Raw genomic sequence first — 21,528 nt, 5'->3', positions numbered from 1 at the left:
ATGCTCGCTCATCTCTACTAATAATGCTTGTCGTCATTCACTAGCAGTAAGTTTATTCAGTATTGCAGACATATTGGTTACATGATCGATTATGTAGCAAATGTATGAGATAACAGAGAAGATGCATTTTCATATCATTTTGGACATAAGTAATATGCTATTACAATGTACTGCTTGCTGATTTGGAGATGAGATGATGTTTGGCTCCTGTTTTCATGAATGTGATGTATTCGTTTAGTCTAATAGCTAGTTCTGTCTCCAGTTTCTATTGTATTGTTGTGCGTTTTGCATGTATTGTTACGTTAACATCGCTGCTGCATGAGAGACTATGAAGAGTTGTCATTTTCCTCTTGGACTCTAGTAAGAGAAAGTACGATATCCCTTTAAATGTGCAATGACAGCCAGAGTTGGAAGTTCTATATCCAGAGGACTCTGCTATTTGATATCGTTTACTAAAACCCCTGCTTTTTCCCCCATAGTCTGTAGTCGATGACTGGATCGAATCTTATAAGCAGGACCGAGATATTGCACTTCTGGACTTGATCAACTTCTTCATCCAGTGTTCAGGGTGTAAAGGTAGGACTGTTGTCTAGTACATGAGCACTGATACATTGGTAATGCGATAATTAAATTAACTTCTGGAGAAGTATAAGATTTCAGCTGACTAGAAAGCATGTGGTAAATAGAGTAGATGAAGCGGCGTGGCTGCATCGGCGTTATTCTAATAAATGGCACCGGGCATTTTTATTTTTGCAATAGTTATTTTGGGATTTGCTTGTTCGTTTATGACAAATTGCCATTAACACTAAGGCCTCATGCACACGGCCGTGTCAGACTCCGCCAGTGGAATATCGTAGTGGAGTCCGACACGGCACCCCCCCAAAGACCCTATACTCACATCTCCGGATCCGCAGCGCGAGTCCCATCCTGCGAGCAGCACAGCACATGACACGCCAGCGGTGATGCATAATCACACAATACTTCCGCTGTGCTCACAATGGAAGTATCGTGTGAGGGATAGCTTCCATTGACTACAATGGAAGCCAGACGCTCATTTTACCATGGCAATTAGAAGATGCTGTAGAATTTTGCAGCATGAACATTGAAAGGCAGAAAGCTATTAGGTTCAGTAGAACCTTATACCTGCGGAATAAGGCTGTGGATTTCCGCCATGCGAAACGCAGCAGAAATCCATCTGTGGCTGCTCTGGTTCCCTGAAAATAAGACCTACCCTGAAAATAAGCCCTAGCACGATTTTTAATTAGTAGCCAGGGGGGGAGGGAGGGAACCAGATCTTTTGATTAAAAAATTGTCTAATCTGAAGGTATTTGTAAAACCCACTGCTTAAAGGTGAGTATTTGAAGATTGCAGATTGAGTTTGGCGCTGTCATATTTATTTGACAGCGAGGTCTTGAAATTGTAGCAAAGCATGTTTGTTCTGAAATGCCGCAGAATAAAACCTACATGGGTGCGCCGTGCATACCTGTCCCTGGTTCATGTTGCAGCCGGCGAATCCGCACCAGCTTTGCCGCGATTGATTGCCCATCCTGCGTGGACGAGATTTTTGACAAATCTCCTCCACGTGGCTGGCTAATTCCAGAATTAGCGGCCGCAGGCGGATTTGAAAACCCACACGGAATTTCCACGGCAAATCTGCCCTGTGTGAACCCAGCCTTGCATGTCAGGTCTGCTCAAATTCCTTTTCCTCATGCATTTCTCAATCCCATAAGGATGGATTCACATGTTACGTAAAATCCCCTGTAGAAACTTCCACCATGTATTTCTATGGGGATAAAGAAAAAAATCAATAGTACATATATGCAAAATATATGCCATCCACAGCATGTATGCTACACAATCTGTAACAGTAATTGTGCTGTATTTTTACTCTGAAATTGCCGTTGTGGTTTTTGTGGCATATTTTTGTGCCACGTGTGAATCCATTCTGACTTGGGCAGCCACAATTATAATTTATAATCAATCCTTGGCAGCGGTCCAGGCCGTAGGCCTCATAGATATAAATACTCCACTAGAAACGGTGTTTCTGTTGAAGAGCACAGAGCCCAGATACGTTATTGGGGATCTTTTGTGATCCGCCTTGGGTTTCTTGTTAGAGAAATATTTCTGACATTGAGCTTTTATGCAGTTTATAGACTAAAGTTGGCATTGCACACTTTTCTGTTGGGGCTAGAAGTTGTATTTTCCTCCTGTTAGCTTTCAGCTGGGTCACTTTTTTTTTGTTTTATTGCAAGCTTATATTTAATGTTCTGTACCACATAAAGAATAACTTCTGAAACTTTTATTTATAGGTACGGTAAGAATTGAAATGTTCCGGAATATGCAGAATGCTGAAATTATTCGGAAAATGACTGAAGAGTTTGATGAGGTATGAAGTAAGCGGTCAGGATTAATGATGTAGTGATGTTTTATCAAACTGGCAAAATCCCAGCAGAGAGTTAAAGGCTCGTTAATGGAAGAGGCTACTTAATACAACCATCTGGTCATGGGGACAAAATTTGCCCCCAGAAAAGGGGAGGGTAATATTACCTAGTGTCCTCCTCCATGGCCATACTGCCATAGATCTGCCGGTTCTTGCTGCCCCACTGCTGTACTGCTCCTCACTGTCCGATGCCCACTGTGCATTGGTAGTCACTGCTTTCAGATTGGCTAGAGCTGTTTTTTTTCCCGTAAGCCGTGCTGGCCAATCAGAGCATTGTATTTACCTTGGACTACAATGCACTATTCACTGTGCATTAGGTAGTCAGAGAAGCTCTGCAGCCATCTTATAAGACAAAACCAAAGATCGGAATAGCACTCTAGACTTTTACATAACACTTGAAAATTGTTTAACTTGTGTTTCATTCTACGTAATTCCCAGCACTTGTAATATGATGATACAGTGTTGCACACCTGTCTATTGGGACTATAACCAGGGAGAATCTCAGGTGAGCTCAGGGTGGAGGGTGATGGGTTCTTTGCCCAAAGACAGCTCAGGGACTGACAGCTTATTCTCTACCATTGACACAGTCCTACTTTCATCCACACTACTCACATGATCAATGTCAGTCACTTCCGCTCAAAACACTGGTCAGCCATATTAGAAGACTACACAAGGTCACTGGAGACCTGCAGGTCCTTAACATTTTGGCCGCAGATGAGGGCACCAGGTCATATTTCTTCCCCTCCTGACCCTGGGAAAACTTTGTCCCCAGACCTGGAGGGTCACTTTTTTAAAGGTGCCCTCGTTCATAGAACTAATGAAAAATGTTTGGCTCAACCTATCACTTGTTTTCAATTTGTCAGTCCTTACTGATTAAATGCTACAATTGTAGTTTTTGATCAGCTATGCTAGGAGAACTTGATGTAAATGATATTTTATGGGGAATGCACATGTTTACTAAAAATGCATATGAGAAGAGCTGACCGAACATTTTCATTAGGCTGCAATGGAATTGCAATGCAATTAGGCAGGTATTTAGAGCCAAAGATGGGATTGGATTCAATTAGAGGTGTTCATCAAAGCGCATGCGCAGATGAGCAAAGCTGCACACACAAGGTAATTCACCTGCATATGCGCCAGCTGACAGTCATGCTAGGTGGATGATGTCTACAGCATCATCCATGTCTCAGAAACCTAGAGAGATGGGCTTGGTGACAAACGGGCTGCTAGCCGGTCCCGCACTCCCACCGGACTGGTCTGCATCATTTACATTGAGCGCGAGAGATGTTTTGTCTGATGATGGTAGCATACCTGAATAGTGTCTACACATAGCAGCACTGCTCTTGGATTGAATTACAAAACTCTGCTGGCAGGACCCCTTTAATTCCACTTCTGTGTGTGCCAGCCTTAATAATATGCAATTTTAAAAGGTTTTGTCTACCGTCTGATTTCCTTTAGGATAGCGGTGACTACCCTCTAACGATGCCTGGCCCTCATTGGAAAAAATTTCGCAGCAACTTCTGTGAGTTCATTGGCGTTTTGATCCGGCAGTGTCAGTACAGCATCATATATGACGAGTACATGATGGACACTGTGATTTCCCTTCTGACTGGTCTTTCAGACTCCCAGGTCCGAGCATTCAGGCATACAAGCACACTGGCAGGTAAAGCATTTCTTAATCTCGGTTTTCACCTGGTCTGGTTTCCTTTTGATTACCTTGCAAATTAACAATTTCCAATCCAGGGTCGGCCCTCGTTCAACATTAGGATTTTTTCTGCACAGCTCCAAGGTTGGATGAGGTCAGACACATGTTTTTAACAGTATGCAGGACAGAGCTCCGATGTTGGAGGCTATTCTGCATATGCATATTACAGTACACAGGACAGCACATACTGAAACATACAAAAATGTAAACTGAGAAAATATTTAAAAAAAACACACAATGGCCCAAAATATTTCAGCAAGTTGCTCGGTTGTGTATGTTCAATAGTGCAAACCTCACATTCTGCATACAATATCCACGTATGTGTAGTTTCTATATCATTTCACATTATCCAACCTGTGCTATCTGATGTAGAATATGCAGTCATCTTGTTAAATCTGCTAGATGGCACACGTTCACTGCAAGTCTTTCTACACCATCAACCACATCTGGTTCATTTATATTCTTTACCATTCATAGCCACCACAACAGCATCTTCATCAATACAGACGACATGCGGAGTGTAGTTAAATGTTGAATCGCTGTCCCGCATACTGTAACATACATATGCAGAACAGCCTCCAACATCGGAGCTCTGTCCTGCCTATTGTAACATATATATGCAGAACAGCCTGTGATATAGGAGAGCTGTCCTGCATACTGTTGGAAACCTGTATCAGACCTAGCCTGGCATCCGAGCTATACAGGGAAATCTTAATGTTGGATGAGGTCCGACACTGGATTGGAAAGGGTTAAGGAAGCAACACTACAAATGCAAGCCAAATTTGCAGCTTTTGAAAAGTTTTTTTCCAATAGTCTGCTCTTGTTAAAGGGGCTGTCTGCCCTATATCCACTGATGACCTATCATTAGTAGTTGGATGGTGGGGTGCTGCCGCTCATCTGGCCCGCTATCCAGTTGCCATGACCAGGTGAGCAGCTGATCTACTTTCTGCTACTTTCCTGGTCAGAACTGGATGTGACGGCCTGACCAAGAGAGAAGTAGAAAGCGGAGCAACAGCGAGCCCAGCTATTGATTTAAATAGTAGTGAAGCCGGCGCCAAAACTTCCTCCCCTGCCTGCTGCAGTGGACAGAGGGGGCAGAGGATCAGCTGCTGGACAGGGGTCTGCTACTTGAAAACTCTGTCCATCAACTAAGGATGACTTATCCAGAGGAAAGATGGGCAGACAACCCCTTTAACTCTATCAGAAACAAGTTAGCTCAGCTTCCTTATCTTCTGTGTCAAGAATTTGGGGTAGTAACGGTTAAAAAAATAAATAAATAATTACACTGAACACAATATGATCTAGTAAGTAAACTTTTACAAGTAAGTAAGGTTGGAGTAACAGGAGTACAGCTATAGGGAACTCTGACTCCTTACTGCTGTGCTTTGAGTGCCATCCGCAGAGTACATACACCGTTGTGCAGCATCTGAAGAGGTAGAGCCTCCCTCTTGCCTCTCCTCTCTCAGAATGGACAGCATGGAAGTAGCCTGCGTTCTGTTCATGGGGCTGGCAGCCTTTCCAGTTGATGGCTTTGTTCACAGGACACACATACTGTTTTGCATGCATTTTATGTAAAGCCAAAAACCGGATTAAATCTAGAATAAGTAACGGCCTTCCCATCAGAGTCTATTCAGGTGAAGCTCTGCATTGGAGCTGCCGCATGGGCATTTGGATTGCAGAAATTCACGCACTTATTGCACATTGGTCAGCTGGACGCTTGGCATTCAAGAACTACTATGTGAGAGGGCTAGATCCTGCTGGATGTGGCTTCACACATCGCATCTGACAGGAAAGACGCTGTGTCTTTTGTAACACTTTTCTGACTTTTTTTTTTCTTTTTTGCTGCATTTATTTCCCCTTCCTCACCCCCAAAAAATGCCCCGGCCAGGTGTGGATGTGGTGGTGCTTGGGGGACTGGTCCGCATTTTAGAATTTTTTTTATTTTTTTTTTAATATCATGATAGTTTTCCCAAAACACAATGTACATAGGGGGTGCATTATTTTTCTGTTTCAAGCATTTTCCTATAGGTTTCTCTATAGGGGAAATAATAACTGTGAAGGAAGTTTTTATATTGCAACCAACACGGTATCCAAGATGGGTGCTTTTCATCGATTCTATAATGTGCTGTACCGTACGCATATTTGCAACATAAGACATTATCATTACGTTTTGTGTTCTGTTCAAAGATGATTGATATAAACACAAAGGTTTCACGTTCAGCAAGCGAAGCTAATTACCAGAAGCTGAAATAACACTCATTCTATATAATCCTCGCTCGGTGCTGCCGAGCAGTTTGTGCGTCTCCCATATGTGAAGCCCATATATATGCTGCTGGATGGGTTTGATCTGTATTGCAATCTCTACTGCCACCTTGTTTCAGCGTTTATTTCTATTTGTAGTCTGCTCAATATCTGGGGCAATTTAGACTTGTGAATCTCTTTAGGCTGCTGCCCCATGCTGGTAAACTTAAGAACTCTAATTAGATGTTCTGCATTCCCTTTCTTCGCTCCCTGGCTAGCGCTGCTGTCTGTGCTCTGACATCTATGCTGTTGTCGTGTGACACTATTTATTTACATGTGTTTCCAGGTAGACAGAATGTGAGAATCTGCACAATTCAGGCCCCCGCAGCTTCCTGCTTGTCTTTGTGAAAGCTTTTCAATGGAGTTTACCTCTTACCAATTACGGGTTCAGGAGTGTCATTCCGTGTTCTTATTTTTTTAATATAATTTTTGTTTTTATTGTGTTGGCGTTTTCTCGGGTTACAGTATTAGAAGAAAAGTCATCTATTTCTTGCACCTGAATCCAGTTCTTCTGCGTACATGATGCGCATAGGAGTAGGTATTTAAAGCTGATTTGATAGGCTGAGTGATAGTTCATCCGAACATTTCCACCCGCTTTATGGCAGATTAAATTGGCCAATGAGGGGCGCAGCTTAAAGTAAAAAAAATAAAATAAAAATATGTTGAAGATTACAGAGGACTGATGGTCATCCAGATTCAGCCGATTATGTCATACACCACATAGTCATGGCTGATGTCTTCCAACATGACATCACATTTTTTAGCAGATCGTAGTTTGACATCAGCCATTCTGAAAGATCATTCAGACTTTTTGTGTATGTGTGTGTTGTCCAAAGTCCGTAATTACATGTGACTAGTTCTTGTATGGGCAGCTTCCCTGCTGATTATCCCAGCTTCTCTTATACAGTAAACATTCAGACTAACTTTTTTTTTTCTTCTTCTGCTGCCCGCGCTTCCATTTACACCCTTTCTATGTCAGGTGTGTTTACACACTTTGCACTTCCCGTAGTTCCAGTAACCAGACAGTTTTCATACTTTTAACGAGTGCAGATAAATATGAAGGTACAAAATTAAAAGCTCCCACAGCCATATGTGTTCTGACAGTTCACACTTTCTACATCGATGCAAAGTAGCTTGAAGGTGCCCAAGTATATAAAGTGCTTACTAGAATTTTTACAAAGTCTTCTTTTTCATATTTAAAAGATTGTATTGCTAAAAGTATGGCCGCAGCAGAGAGTTAGATGTACAAAGACTCCTAAGAATGAAAGTTCAACATATGCAGGGTTTGTATTTATACTAATTCTATACCTACATGCACCAATCTTCATAAAACTACCTGAGCTTGGAACGCCAAAAATCTAGTTAAAGGGGTTGTCCCGCGAAAGCAAGTGGGTCTATACACTTCTGTATGGCCATATTAATGCACTTTGTAATGTACATTGTGCATTAATTATGAGCCATACAGAAGTTATCAGAAGTTATTCACTTACCTGTTCCGTTGCTAGCGTCCTCGTCTCCATGGTGCCGTCTAATTTTCAGCGTCTAATCGCTGGATTAGACGCGCTTGCGCAGTCCGGTCTTCTTCTTTTCTGAATGGGGCCGCTCGTGCCGGAGAGCGGCTCCTTGTAGCTCCGCCTCGTCACGTGCCGATTCCAGCCAATCAGGAGGCTGGAATCGGCAATGGACCGCACAGAAGCCCTGCGGTCCACTGAGGGTGAAGATCCCGGCGGCCATCTTCAGCAGGTAAGTAAGAAGTCACCGGAGCGCGGGGATTCAGGTAAGCACTCTCCGGTTTTCTTTTTTAACCCCTGCATCTGGTTTGTCTCGCGCCGAACGGGGGGGCTATTGAAAAAAAAAAAAAAACCCGTTTCGGCGCGGGACAACCCCTTTAAGGGCTCTTGCACACTGACAATTGATTTTTATGCGATGCGAGAGTGAGTGATTTTCAATGGTTTCAATCTCCCTTGCGATGTCTTCACTCAAGCTAAAAAAAATTTTAGCTATTGCGCTAAAAAAAATTTGTAATATCGCCTATTGTGAAGCAACGTACAGCAGCGCTGGCCCTATTGAAATCAGTAGGAGAAGATCACAAAATGACCTTGGAATGCCCCATAGTTAGGAGAGGGGGGTGCAGCTACAGAGGATCTCCTACATATCTCCCCATATTTGGAGAGGGGGGGGGGGGGGGGGCTAGAGGGATTTCCCAGGGCTTCCTTGAGAGGGCTGGGCTAGAGGGGGTTCTCATAGTGATTCTTCTCTTGCCAATAGAGGGGAGGAGCTAGAGAGATCCACCCTCTCTAGCCCCATCCCCGCTCTGATTTGTGTATGTTAACATTTATCCACTCTGCAGGTTGTATCCCTAATCTTCAGTTTTCACTGGGCTCGTGGGAACAGACTTGTGTCGTCTGTACAATGTACATGGAAAATAACCAAGTTCTGCTCCCTATCTGCAGCACACAGAGAACTGAATCAGGGAGGACACTAGAGAAGTATTCAGCCGTGTAGATTTGATTCCAGTAAATATCTCAGCATTAGTTACTGCCGCACTTCTGTGTGAGCCTCTGATTCTCTCTTTCCTCCTCGCCTCTCCTCTCCCTACACGTCTATGGGTAGCATGAACCTTCACACCCCTTCCCTTCCTGTCTTGTCTTATCTCTATTACTAGAGACAGATTTAATTTGACAGTGGTCAGTGAATAGCAAAATCGAAGGAAGGGAGACCCCTAGTGTACAGTACTTCAACACAAAAAAAATCATTTTCTGTAAATAGGGATTTGCACTTTTGCTAGTTACCCCATAAGTACAAGACATTAGGAACGCCAATGGGCATTGAAGGGTTTAATGTGTATGCAAGGGAGTCAAATTATGCGCTAACTTAAAACTGTAACTGCACTTGACTCTCTTACATGTCAAACATTTGAAACAAGTCAAAAGTTTTGAACAGTGAGGGTCACACTTCTGAGAGCCCCTGTGATTGCTAAAATGAGGGGGTTGCTGTGATCACCTGAGCACTGTGCCTCTTCCGCTGTCTTGGCTGCTTGCCAACTCCTAGCAGCTGAAGATGGGACTCCTATCCACATCTTCTATAGACTTTTATGCGTCCGTCTTCAGCTGTTGAGGGGAGTTAATAGGCAGCGAAGATGGCTGGAAGGGACACAGCACTCAGATGAGCTAATTTCATTGATAATTGGTGGTCTCAGCAGCCAAGACCCTTCTGTCCAAAAGTTTTTGGGGAAAAAAATGGTTATTCTTTAACATGATATTTTTACAATAATAAAGGCACATTTTTCAAGACAGTCATTCCAATGTTAATGTGACTGTTAGGTGATTGATGGAGTTGTCAAAGTAAAATAGCAGGAGACGTAATTGGGAGATGGGGGGCTAGTTAAATCCCCCATTGCTCCTGTGGTCCCCACCAGCCTCCATACAATTCCATAGTGCTGACCTGCTGTATTTGACCTCTTCAGCAATCGCTGGCATCATTCGGGAGCCCAGTAAGGCCTCATGTCCACGGGCAAAAGAAGAATTAAAATCTGCAGCGGATTTTAACTCTTCTGCTGCCCGCGGATCCGCATCCCATAGGGATGCATTGACCACCCGCGGGTAGATAAATACCCGCGGATGGTCAATAAAAGGGATTTATTTTTTTTTTTAAAAATGGAGCATGAAAAAATCTGGACCATGCTCCATTTTCGTGTGGGTCTCCCGCGGGGACGGCTCCCGCGGGCTTCTATTGAAGCCTATGGAAGCCGTCCGGATCCACGGGAGACAAAAATCGGAATTTACTCACCCGCTCCGGTTCTTCCCTTCGCCGCGGCGCCATCTTCTCTCCGTCGCGGCCGGATCTTTTTTTCTTCGGGTCGGCGCATGCGCAGGGCACATCACCGACGTCATCCTGCGCATCCGCCGGGCCGAAGATCCGGCCGCGACGCAGAGAAGATGACGCCGCGGCGAAGGAAGGATCCGGAGCGGGCGGGAGGTAAGTTTATTCTTATTTATTCTTATTTTCAGCGCTCATGTCCGCGGGGCAGGAGGGACCCGCTATGGATTCTCCATGGAGAATCCGGAGCGGGCCTGATTTTCCACGTGGACATGAGGCCTAACTTGTGGAAATCAGAAATTTAATAATGGCTTTTTACTCTTCTGCTGTGTTTGTTTGTGTTTTCGTTTTGGGTGGAGGGGTGTATTTTACCACAATCCCTCTACTTCCCCCCTGGACCTTGGGCAATACATTTAGAAACCGTAATGGAATTTGTATTTTAGATTTGGGTAGAGGACGATGCCGTAGCATTTATTTCCTCAAGGGCGCTAATAGTTCTCGGATGCTGTAGATATGAAAATCATTTCAATACATGACAGAAGACAAACGAGAACAAGAAGAGTATGTACACACGGCGGAATCCAAGTGCGCTGACACTTCCTTATGTGGATTTTTGCCCATTCACAGAGCTAAATCAGTAGGTCTATCTACAGCAAAATACATGACCTAACCACGGTACAATGTGTGTGGGAACATCCGCTTTGGATTCGGCTGTGTGTACATACCCCAATTGCAACATAGTAGTAGAGAGAGAGGCATACAACCTACCAGGGCAGGGGCAGCAGACAGTAGGTGAGGGGAGAGGGTGCTCTGATAATACTGTGATTGCAGCAGGTTACTGGAGATAGTAGGGATTTCTGAAGAAGCTGGTTTTGGGGGTTGCTTTTGATGGTGGGGAGAGTCTTCTAATTGAGGTACCGAGTTCCAGAGTATGGAAGGCAAATAGGAGACCTCTTGCAGACTGTCATGTGAAGGGCAGACCAGCGGAGTGCAGAGGAGGTGGTCTTGTAAGGACTGGAGACTAGGTGTGTGAAGGTATCGGGACATTAGATGTATGGAGGACAGGATATAGACGTCCGTGTCTGTCATTGATAGTAGTTGTGAACGGTTTTCTCTAGACTATGGGCAGCCGCTGAAGGTACAGGGGAAGTAACAGCGGGATTAGCCAGGTAGCAGAGGAGGATGTTGCAGTAGGCTAGCCAGGAGAGGAGGGCATTGTTGGGGACTTGAAATTGAGGAATGAAGTATGTTTTGTTTAAGGCTCTGTGCAGACTGCATCGAAGTCTTTCGTCAGATGTACCCCAGGATTTCCCCTACTTGCCCGCCCAGCGGAAGGCTTTCATGTGTGCCATGTTGAATAAAAAATTTTCATTTTTGTTGGCAGCAATGAAACTGATGACCGCACTGGTGAACGTTGCGCTCAACTTAAGTATTCACCAGGACAACACCCAACGACAATACGAGACGGAGAGGAACAAAATGATCGGCAAAAGGGCCAACGAGAGGCTTGAGCTGCTGCTACAGAAGAGGAAAGAGGTAGAGCCTGCTGTTTTCATTCTAGATTACCAGTTTCGTTCTTGCTGAGAAATAGTATGTCCCAGGGACTTTAATTTTCCCAAATTTTGTTTTGGGTTTTTATTTTTTTTTCTCTCTCACAGCTTCAGGAAAACCAGGATGAAATAGAAAACATGATGAACTCCATATTCAAAGGCATCTTTGTTCACAGATACAGGTAGTGTGTTAACTATTCTGCACGGTAACCCGGATCCACCAAAAAGGTGTTTGTTTTAAAGCTGCCAATAGTCATGATCTATTATTGGCATAAAAAGGACACGCAATAGCTAATTTATCTTGCTCACTTCCTAAGGGGCAACTCCTTCAATAGAGACTTCCATATTCCCTTAATTCCCTATCCAGTCTCTTCCTCTGGATCTGCACACAGTACTGTAGTTTTGGTTTTTGTTTTTTTTTTTGTTCACTTATGTTCTGCTCTACAGAAAGAATACTCGTTTATTACTCTTCTACTGCCAAGATTTAGCAATGTAATCGGGGCTCAGCACTTGTTTGAAGTTGGAGAGTAGGATGAGAAGTTTCAAGGCCCTTTTACACGGGCCGACAGTCTTTTAGGCAACTGCACGAGCACAGACATCACTGCTAAGGTCGTCAGCACTCGCGCAGTGCTTACAAAGTCCTGCCAGCCGCTTGCAGACTTCTCGTCTGCTTCTCAATTAGTGTTTCTCCCTCCTATGGGAAACGCTGAGCTTTTACACAGGACGACAAGCCAGCAAACTAACGAGGTCTTTTAGGCTGACTGTAAAGTCAGCTTAAACATCCGCAAACGACAAGCGAGTGATTTTTTTTTTTTTTTTTTACTCCACACTGAACGATTATCGCTAACTTTTGTTCGTTTGAACAGATTTTTGTGTGTAAATGCGCCTTTACTTCTTGGTTCTGCGTTTGAGATGGAGGGGGATGCTGCTTGTGGCAGAAAAAATAAATTTCACAGCCTATTACTATCCTTTCTCCTTCTATACTACCTTTCAGCGTCCCCGGCGGTGATGGAGGGACTTTTCTTCATCACCCTTTTTCCTCTCTAATGTAGGGTCTCTCTTTTCTGAGAAGATGAGGTCTTACACATCTTTTACATAATCGGGCGACTGATTCTGTGACATTAACCCTTGGCAATCTAATTTTGGATTCAGGGTTTCCTAGGAGGCTTTCTCTTTCTGCCATTTCACAATGGCACCATCTGCTGGCTAGAGCCAGTACTGCAGTATGTGACATGCAGGAGGGGCCCCCCCAACAACAGAGCAGCCAGTAATATACAGTAAGAATACCCTGCCGGACGTCTTCAGACATCGGAGCTGTACAGCCTTCAATCAGAATGTCGTCAGACGGTGGATTGGAAAGGGTTAATTTCTACAGATGTCTATATCAGTCTTTTATTCAGTTTAGTTCTGAGGGATATGTGATGTGTGCATGTAGACAGACCTAAGTGGCGTGTATGAAATCTGCACATCTCAACATTAAAGGGGCTGTACCCGAATTAACTTCTATTACCTACACATAGGATAAAACTCTGACTTGGGGGTCTGAGACGCTCACCGATCCCAAAAACAAGGGTCTTGTTTCCCCCTATCTTTACTACAAGCTCTCTGCAGCTCCCATAGTGAGGAGGAGATTGACTGGAGCAGCAGTTGCACATGTGCAGTTGACACTCTGTTAACTTTCGATGGGAATGACAGCAGAGTACTAGTGCTTGTTTATTTCCATCAGCCCCATTGAAATAACTTTCACAACGGTGGCACGCACATGGGCAGCCATTGCTTCATTCAATATGATGTTATTGCGGGTGGGAGAAGCGACTGCAGTGAGAAGATAAAGACACTGGTCCCTATTCTTGGGATCGGTGGGTGTCTCAGTGGTGAGACCACCCAACTATTAGATTCCTATGGATAGGTGATAAGATAATTCTCCCCTTTAGCTTTCAGCAGGCGGCATGCATCTCGGGCTCTGCTTGGGTCTGACTTTGGGCCCAATGATTGCTAGATGGCATTTTCGCAATGTGCCAGGTGTCTAATTTCAGAAAATTTGTGTGGGTTTTATTTTATAATTCAGGTCTTATTTGTGTACAGCAAACGTGTGAAAATTGTCCCATCAGAAAAAAAGGTTAAACACTCCTCTTCTGTGTTCCTTGAAGGGATGCCATTGCTGAGATCCGAGCAATCTGCATTGAAGAAATAGGGGTTTGGATGAAAATGTACAGCGATGCTTTTCTCAATGACAGCTATCTCAAATATGTCGGCTGGACACTTCATGACCGAGTGAGTTTTAGTCCTCGCTAATAGTGATTGTAGCATCCGATAACGTCCTTCTACCCCTTTTCTGGTTTCGGGATAATAGTCTTGAGTAGTGCCGTCTATATGAGTGCTGTCTTTGTCTCATGTCTGTCGCTTCTCTCGGTAATTCATATTAACTTCTTTGCCTTTCTGTATCCCTTATGTAGCAAGGAGAAGTGAGGCTGAAGTGTCTGAAAGCGCTCCAGAGCCTGTACACCAACAGGGAGCTGTTCCCTAAGCTGGAGCTCTTCACCAATAGGTTCAAGGTGCGTCTCCCCTTGTAACACAAGAATGTTCTGTTCCTATATCCTCCTCCTTTTTTACTTTGCCCTCACCAATGATTTTTCAGAAATACTCATTTTTTACTTTTTTAGATGTTTTGTGACCCCCCCCCCCCCTCCCATCATCCCTACACAAATCAGTGGGAGTTTGATTGCAGTGCACAATCTTGAAGTTATGGTGCCATAGTATAAATATGACATAATTATCCATTTAAATGCAGGCTGCAGAAACTTTAGCATACCGAATGTAAATTGTTTAACCAGAACTATTGAAATCGGTGTATTTCCCTTGTACTACTAGTGTAAGCGCTTGGCGTTCCAAAGCCTGCACATAGCAGAATGACACAGAAGCGCGTTGTTGTGTCTGTCACTGTTCCAATCAATGGGTTTTCATTTTTTATCCATATGATAGACTCCAGCGCCCTCTATTGGAGTTTTTGGAATTGCAGACTGTTGAATCTACTAGAGTAGTTCCTCTCCTCTTTTCAGCTTGGAGTCTTGTTAGATGAGTACTTCAAAGTGGCCTGTTGCTGACTATACAGGGATGTGTGCACTTTGCAGTGAAGAGAACTGTATTTTCCCTTTTACTAAAATGTTATTTAGATAACAATGTGCTCCTCTTTTTTTGGTCTATGTAAAATTTTACAGCATCTTAATGGGGAAATGAGTCTTTTTTTTTTTTTTTTTCCCACCCCCTAGGATCGAATTGTTTCTATGACCCTGGACAAAGAATATGATGTAGCAGTTGAAGCAATCCGACTAGTCACCCTGATCCTCCAGTAAGTTGTCTGCTTTGCCTTTGTATGTTTTAAGTCTGGGACGTCTATACATGGTAGAATGGATGCTCTTTGAGTGAATATGCCTAGTTGGGCCACTGAGATGTTATCTGTAGTTTTATTAGTGCGAAATTTCCTGAAACGCAACTTTTTATCATGGCACCTGATTGTGGATCCCACACTGGACTACATAGATTGTACTCTCTTCAGGGGATGATATATTGAAGATTAGATTTCACTTTTTCTCTTCCTCTTTTATGCTATCAATTCCATGATGCCTCAGTATAGTCTCATATGGGCATCTAGAGGCAGTACCGTGTCTGTCTGCTGCGAAGACGGTTATCCCAAATAAGCTAAAGCCATCCATAATTATCTGCCAGAATGAGGGTGACAAATCTTAGGTCAGATCGCAATGCAGCCCAACAGACTAAACTGGCAGATTGCAAAAGTCGTTTGATTAAAGAAATAAATGAAAGGATATCATAAACTTGAGTTTTAAGGTAACGTCGGCCAAAAAAATCCTACCGACTATCACGTTTTTGCCAGGCAGGAGTCTGCCATCACCAACCTTTTGTTCACAGATATTGTCATTTCTTAACCATCGCCAGCAAAATGATACAAATCTTCCATCTCAGCTGACATTTATCTTGTGTATTGGGAAGCAAAGAGACCATCATTATACCATCTGGGTGACTCAGCTGTCATATCCTCATAACTGTGATGAGAGCTCCTGTCTGTACACAGCCCCTGTGGGAACAGGCAATGGAGTTAAGGCAGAAAAGTTCTAGTACTTATATGACTAAACATAAAGCTCTGCATAGACGCAAGTAAAAAATAAAAGTCAAGTCCGATTCAGATTGTTGCTATGTCATTGCTCCAGTTTGATATATAGTGATCTCTTTGCTACTTCTGACACATAGAATTCCATAATGGAGTAGATGGGAAACTTTAGTTTAGGGTGTAAATATAAGACAACCCCTTCCTGCATTTCCCAGTTCGGAAATATGGATGTCTTAGACAATCCGTGTTCGCCCCCCAACCCCCCTTTTTTTTTTTTTTTTTTTTTTGTACCTTAGCTAGATCTGCTATCAGTTACTTCCAAACTGGTGAACCTGACCTGCCCATGTTTTACATGCTCACCCATTCTTTCAAAAGTTCATCATAGGGACGGCAACAACTTTCTCCCATTTTCTGATCTCCATTCTCCATGAGCTTCAGAAGCCAGACCGGTGGTGTTCAGCTGTTCTATTTGTATGGTTTTTTTTTTTTAAGAAAGTGATAGTTTTTCAGGATTGGAAGCAGCGAGGCTCTCGGTGGGTATTTTATTGATCTTCTGCATTACTCGATTTTACAGTGGCAGCGAGGAAGCCCTCTCCAATGAAGACTGTGAGAATGTTTACCACTTGGTCTACTCAGCGCATCGGCCTGTCGCTGTAGCAGCCGGGGAATTCCTGCACAAGAAGTCAGTATTCAAATTGCATTGGCTATATTTTGTGTGAAGACACTAAAAACTGGTTAAGCAGACTATTTTCTTTATTATAATTTTATTTTGCTCCTGAGAAGTGAAGTGATAAGTCTGGACTCTGTACCATAAGATGTTCCTAATTGGTTGTTGATTTCATAATTTTCCCCCCTTTTTTAATATGTATAGGTTGTTTAGTAGACATGACCCACAAGCTGAAGAGGCTTTGGCTAAACGAAGGGGACGCAGCAGTCCCAATGGGAATCTTGTCAAAATGCTAGTGCTCTTCTTTCTTGAAAGTGAGGTAAGCTATTTTACTGCTGCTGAGATCTACATCTTTTATCATATGGAAGCTGCGTGTTTGTGAAGCTCTGCTTTTATGATTATTTGCATCTGTTCTGATTAGTAGTTTGTGCAAGGCAAACCCTCCTCTTTTAATATCCATATACACGTTGGGACACAAAAGTAATTGTGTACACTCATGTAGAAAGTAATGATTTTTAATAACACACCAAAAGGACATAACTAGTTAAACTACTAAAGAGCAAAAAAAAAAATGCTTGAATTCGAGCGTTTCCTACTTTGCAGTTTTGAACTAGTTGTGTCTTTTATGTGGGTGTGTACAAATACGTGTCCCTTTTTCTCTTTTGTCATGTATGTAATAGTTATAAATGCAAATGTAGCAGCCTGTGCAATTACTTTGTTGCAATTCCTTTGGTAGTGCACTCATCTGTATTCTTTGTATATTCGTACATATTGGAACATCTAGAATGAAAAGCCTTACAAAATGCATCTCCATGGTGACAGACTGCAACACAAGCCTTGACTTAGTCTGTTCCTACCGTCCAACTGTGTTTTTTTTTCATCTGTTCCCTACCTAATGCTGTCATAATTCCCTCCATTTTTCTTTGATTCTTGATGAGATACAATTATTACGACTGTAGAATCCAGATTTGAGAGTTTTATTTGCAGTCTGTTGCCATGGAAATGCGTAGATTCTGTATACATAGTAAATAGTCATTAAAAAAAGTCCTCTAATTACGTTACTTTTTCATTTCAGATGCATGGTAACAATTCTAAGAGACAAATGTACATCGTTGCAACCTTTTTTTTTTTTTCTGTTAAGGGTTGTCCCATCAAAATAAGTTAGCACCTGTCCTGTGGGTTGTGGCTGCTGGTTGCACTCATGTCAGTGGGACTACAGGAAATAGCAGAGTGCTTGAACTCTATCTCCGTCAATCCCATTGAAACAAATGGAGTGACAGCATGCATATATGACCGCTGCTCTGTTTCATTCATTAACCTTGTAGGTGGTCGGTCTTGGGATTGATAGGGATGCCAAGGGTCAGACCCCACTGATCGGTGACTTATCCCCAATATTGTGTGCCTAGGGGATCATTTATCTAGGTCAGACAACCCTTTTACCTGTTAGGATACTGTTCTGCCGTATTGTTTCATACATTCAAAATGATGTGGTGTTTTATCTCTCTCACAGTTGCACGAACATGCAGCGTATTTAGTGGATAGCTTATGGGAAAGTTCTCAAGAACTTCTGAAAGACTGGGAATGCATGGCGGAGCTGCTAGTGGAGGAGCCAGTTCAAGGAGAGGAGGGTAAGGCTGCATTTATGGGACTAAGCCTTTATATGCTTTCATAAGTTATTCCGGTGTCATTGACTATCGACTTGAAACCACTTTCATTTTGTTACAGTATCAAATAAAGCAGGGGAACTAGTCAAGTTCTGTACTAGGAAATGTTATGACGAGCGTCCTATTAAATCTTAAGTTAGATCCTATTAAATTGTACCAGAATTACAAGTCATACTCCTATTCATAGGATAGGGGATAACGTGTTGATGGGTGGGGCTCCCACCACTGCGACCCCAACTGAACCTAATATCAGGGGTTCCATGTCTCAGCCCTTATTACTGTGGTCTTACTGCAAACCCTGCAGTGAGGAGTAAATAATATGGAGCAACTGTCGTGCAAGCAAAGTTCCGCTCCATTCATTTTCAATGGTACTGCCAAAGATAGCTGAGCGGCAAGCAATTTGGTATTTCCATCAGCCCTATCAAAATGAATGGAGTACCAATCGTGCATGTGTGACGTCACTACAGGTGAGGGAGAAGCATCCCTGTAGTGACAAGAACAGGGGGGACATAGGAGCCGTTCTCCGGATCGGTTGGGGTCTTAGCATTGAGATATGGCATGAATTTCAATTCTGGTACAACCCCTTAGAAATACAGCGCAGGATTAAAGCCTTTGCTCCTGCAATCAAGCAACACTCAATGAGCGCTATGTACTAAAAAGTGGAAGTATTTCCTCGACTACGCGAGCCAGCAGTCATGTGACCGCTAGGATACCCTGGCACAGCAGAGCTGCAGGGTCCTTGCAGACCCTGATGAGCTCTGGCAGTGACTATTGTCACTCCAGGGGGATGTTTTTCCTTGTAACTGGGGCTCCTACAGTGGAAAAGTGTGTAATAAAAAAACTAAACATGTGAATGACCCCCAGAGGTCTTATATGACATCATAGGGGACATAATAGACGGTACAAAAACAAGAAAAAAATTACAGAATGATATAAAAATACATTAAAAAAAAGAAAATTACTCAAAACAGTCGCCAACCAAAACAGTCGCCGTATGCACCCTGTCATCCGAAACAGAATCAGAAACCCGTTCCCATACTTTATTTTAGCGCAAATATACGAATTTAAAAAAAACTAGCTATAAATGAAAAAAAGCTTTAAGCTTTTTACCCCTAATAAAACTTAAAAAAGTAAAAAGTGAGAGATATTAAAAAATAGCCTTATATGTCACCGGGAAAAAACACAGCAAAAATAATTTTGGTAGCTGAAGGAAACAAAATAGGGCAGTAAAACCCCTAAAAAGTGTCTGTTAAGGTACAAAACAGCCTTAAGGGGTTAATAAATTAAGTGTAAGCAAGGGGTGTTTTGGCAAATGAAATTCCGATTTTCTTTTTTTTTTTTTTTTTTTTGCCAAATTGCATTAAAAGTTGGCTCTCAGGGGTAATCCTATTTCCACTTTTAAAGGCACAACTTTGTCGTAGCTCACGTCAGTGTGTGTGCACATACATACATACATACATACATACATACATACATACATACATACGACCTGAGCTATCAAATCGGTTGCAGCAGATTTATTAAAGGTTTTATCTGGTTTAGAAAATCCATTTTCAAATTGCCAAAATAACAGGGAAGGGGGGTCCCTTGCTCTGTCCCTCAGTCGTTCAGTAGCAGCAGAGAGCATTTTCTGTCTCGGCGTTACTCTGATTGCCCATTTATTTCAACAGGCAGTGTGGGAAGTAGTAACTATGCAGCAGAATTGAATGCTTCCTCTCCGATTAGGGTTAATTGCTGGTGGACACCCTGTGATGAGCTTGTTTTTTTGGAGGGGTTTCTTACAAAAAGGATTGCGGAAAGTGGAAACTACCTTTTCATGTTTTCTGGGGCTTTTACATGGCCACACTGTGGTGCCCAGCGGGCGTACATATTTACTGCCGCTCCTTCATTATACACTACTTTCTGTATAATAGTATTTAGATTTTTGAGACTGTCAATTAGAGGAAAATTCTCATCCACTGTGTTTTGCTTGGGTAAACGATGCAATGCTCGTACAAAGAAGGTTAAGTTGTCACTTTTTGCTGGTTAAACACTTAAGTTTTGGTAAAAAGTAACCACTTTGAAAAAGCTGCTCAAATATAAAGCTAATTTGTTTCTGTACACATTTTAAATCTATTTGTAATATTGAGCAACTTAGCAGCTTTTCAACTTGACATGAAATGTTACTTATCTGTGGCAGGGCTTAATAGAATTCCTATAGAAGTATGATATACTGCAGTACTGAGATATTGCAGTATATTGTATATATGATCAGGTCACCCTGTCTACAAGAAAAATAAATTAAGTGATCAAAAAGTTGTGTGTACCTGAAAATATAACCAATGGAAACTACAGCTCACCCTGCAGAAAATACCCCCCACACCGGCCCATCAATATGAAAATGTAACGGGTATTGTAGGCCAAAAATGGCAACAATTTTTCTTTTATTCTTTTGTATTTTATTTGTCTAAGTTGTACAACATAAAAACTATATAAATTTGATGCCACCGTAATCCTTCTGACCCAAAGACTAAAGTTACCGTATTTCTACTGCACCCTGGATACATGAAATACCCCAAAATGAGAAAAATTTAATTATTTTCCATTTCTTCCCGCTTAGAAAGTTTTTAAAAGTGTTAAAATTCATTATAGGGCACTTTAGCCCCATAACACAGGACATACGTTTGTCACGGGTGCATGGTACTTGGCACAGCAGGGCATAAACATACGTCCTGTGTTTAAAGTATCACCACAGGTATTATATTATGTATGGGGCTAGTAAAGGAGCCGTGCATTAGGGCCTACCAGAGGACGGATATTTTATACCACATCTCAATGGTCCGCATGGCGATGTCAATGATGTGTTTTCAAGCTATCATAATATTCCTGCATTATAATAATACACATTCCCCCCTCCCCCAGCAATGACACCAATTATGATCGCTTATATAAAATCAGGCCGATAATAGAGCGTTGTAATGCTAGTTTTGCCCAGACGTACACCTCTTATAGAAAAACATTTTGTCAGGGAACTGGGGTCTGAGTAACTAGGAGTCCCTGAAAACTTCCCGCAACCCCTGTCCCTACCTACTTGCCCCCCTAGGCTAGGCCCTAGGGCGACAACTGGGCGACAGTCCCTAGACTCCCTAGGGATGCGGGGCAGAGTCAGACTAACCAACAAATACAAGAAACAAACACACAGGCAGGTCAGGCAATCCGGGTCGGCAACAGGAGAGAGCATGGTACAAGGAGTCAGGCAAAGTAAAGTCCAGGGTAG

The 21,528-nt window shown here is 42.7% G+C and overlaps 1 protein-coding gene across 2 annotated transcripts in view; it reads left to right on the top strand.

Moving 5' to 3' along the window:
* Window positions 1–21,528, top strand: part of STAG1 (STAG1 cohesin complex component) — a 134,376-nt gene that overhangs the window by 90,721 nt on the left and 22,127 nt on the right. For both annotated transcript variants that reach the window (XM_066598060.1, XM_066598049.1), the window contains exons 5-15: window positions 480–576; window positions 2,310–2,386; window positions 3,899–4,103; window positions 11,650–11,801; window positions 11,924–11,997; window positions 13,966–14,089; window positions 14,272–14,370; window positions 15,085–15,164; window positions 16,516–16,623; window positions 16,813–16,927; window positions 18,119–18,236. In XM_066598060.1, coding sequence (XP_066454157.1) covers window positions 480–576; window positions 2,310–2,386; window positions 3,899–4,103; window positions 11,650–11,801; window positions 11,924–11,997; window positions 13,966–14,089; window positions 14,272–14,370; window positions 15,085–15,164; window positions 16,516–16,623; window positions 16,813–16,927; window positions 18,119–18,236 — 1,249 coding nt within the window. The remainder of the gene's footprint in view (window positions 1–479; window positions 577–2,309; window positions 2,387–3,898; window positions 4,104–11,649; window positions 11,802–11,923; window positions 11,998–13,965; window positions 14,090–14,271; window positions 14,371–15,084; window positions 15,165–16,515; window positions 16,624–16,812; window positions 16,928–18,118; window positions 18,237–21,528) is intronic.

The sequence above is a fragment of the Eleutherodactylus coqui genome, chromosome 1 (assembly GCF_035609145.1).
Source record: "Eleutherodactylus coqui strain aEleCoq1 chromosome 1, aEleCoq1.hap1, whole genome shotgun sequence".
NCBI classification, from domain to species: Eukaryota; Metazoa; Chordata; class Amphibia; order Anura; family Eleutherodactylidae; genus Eleutherodactylus; species Eleutherodactylus coqui.
This window is presented reverse-complemented; position numbering and strand designations above follow the sequence as displayed.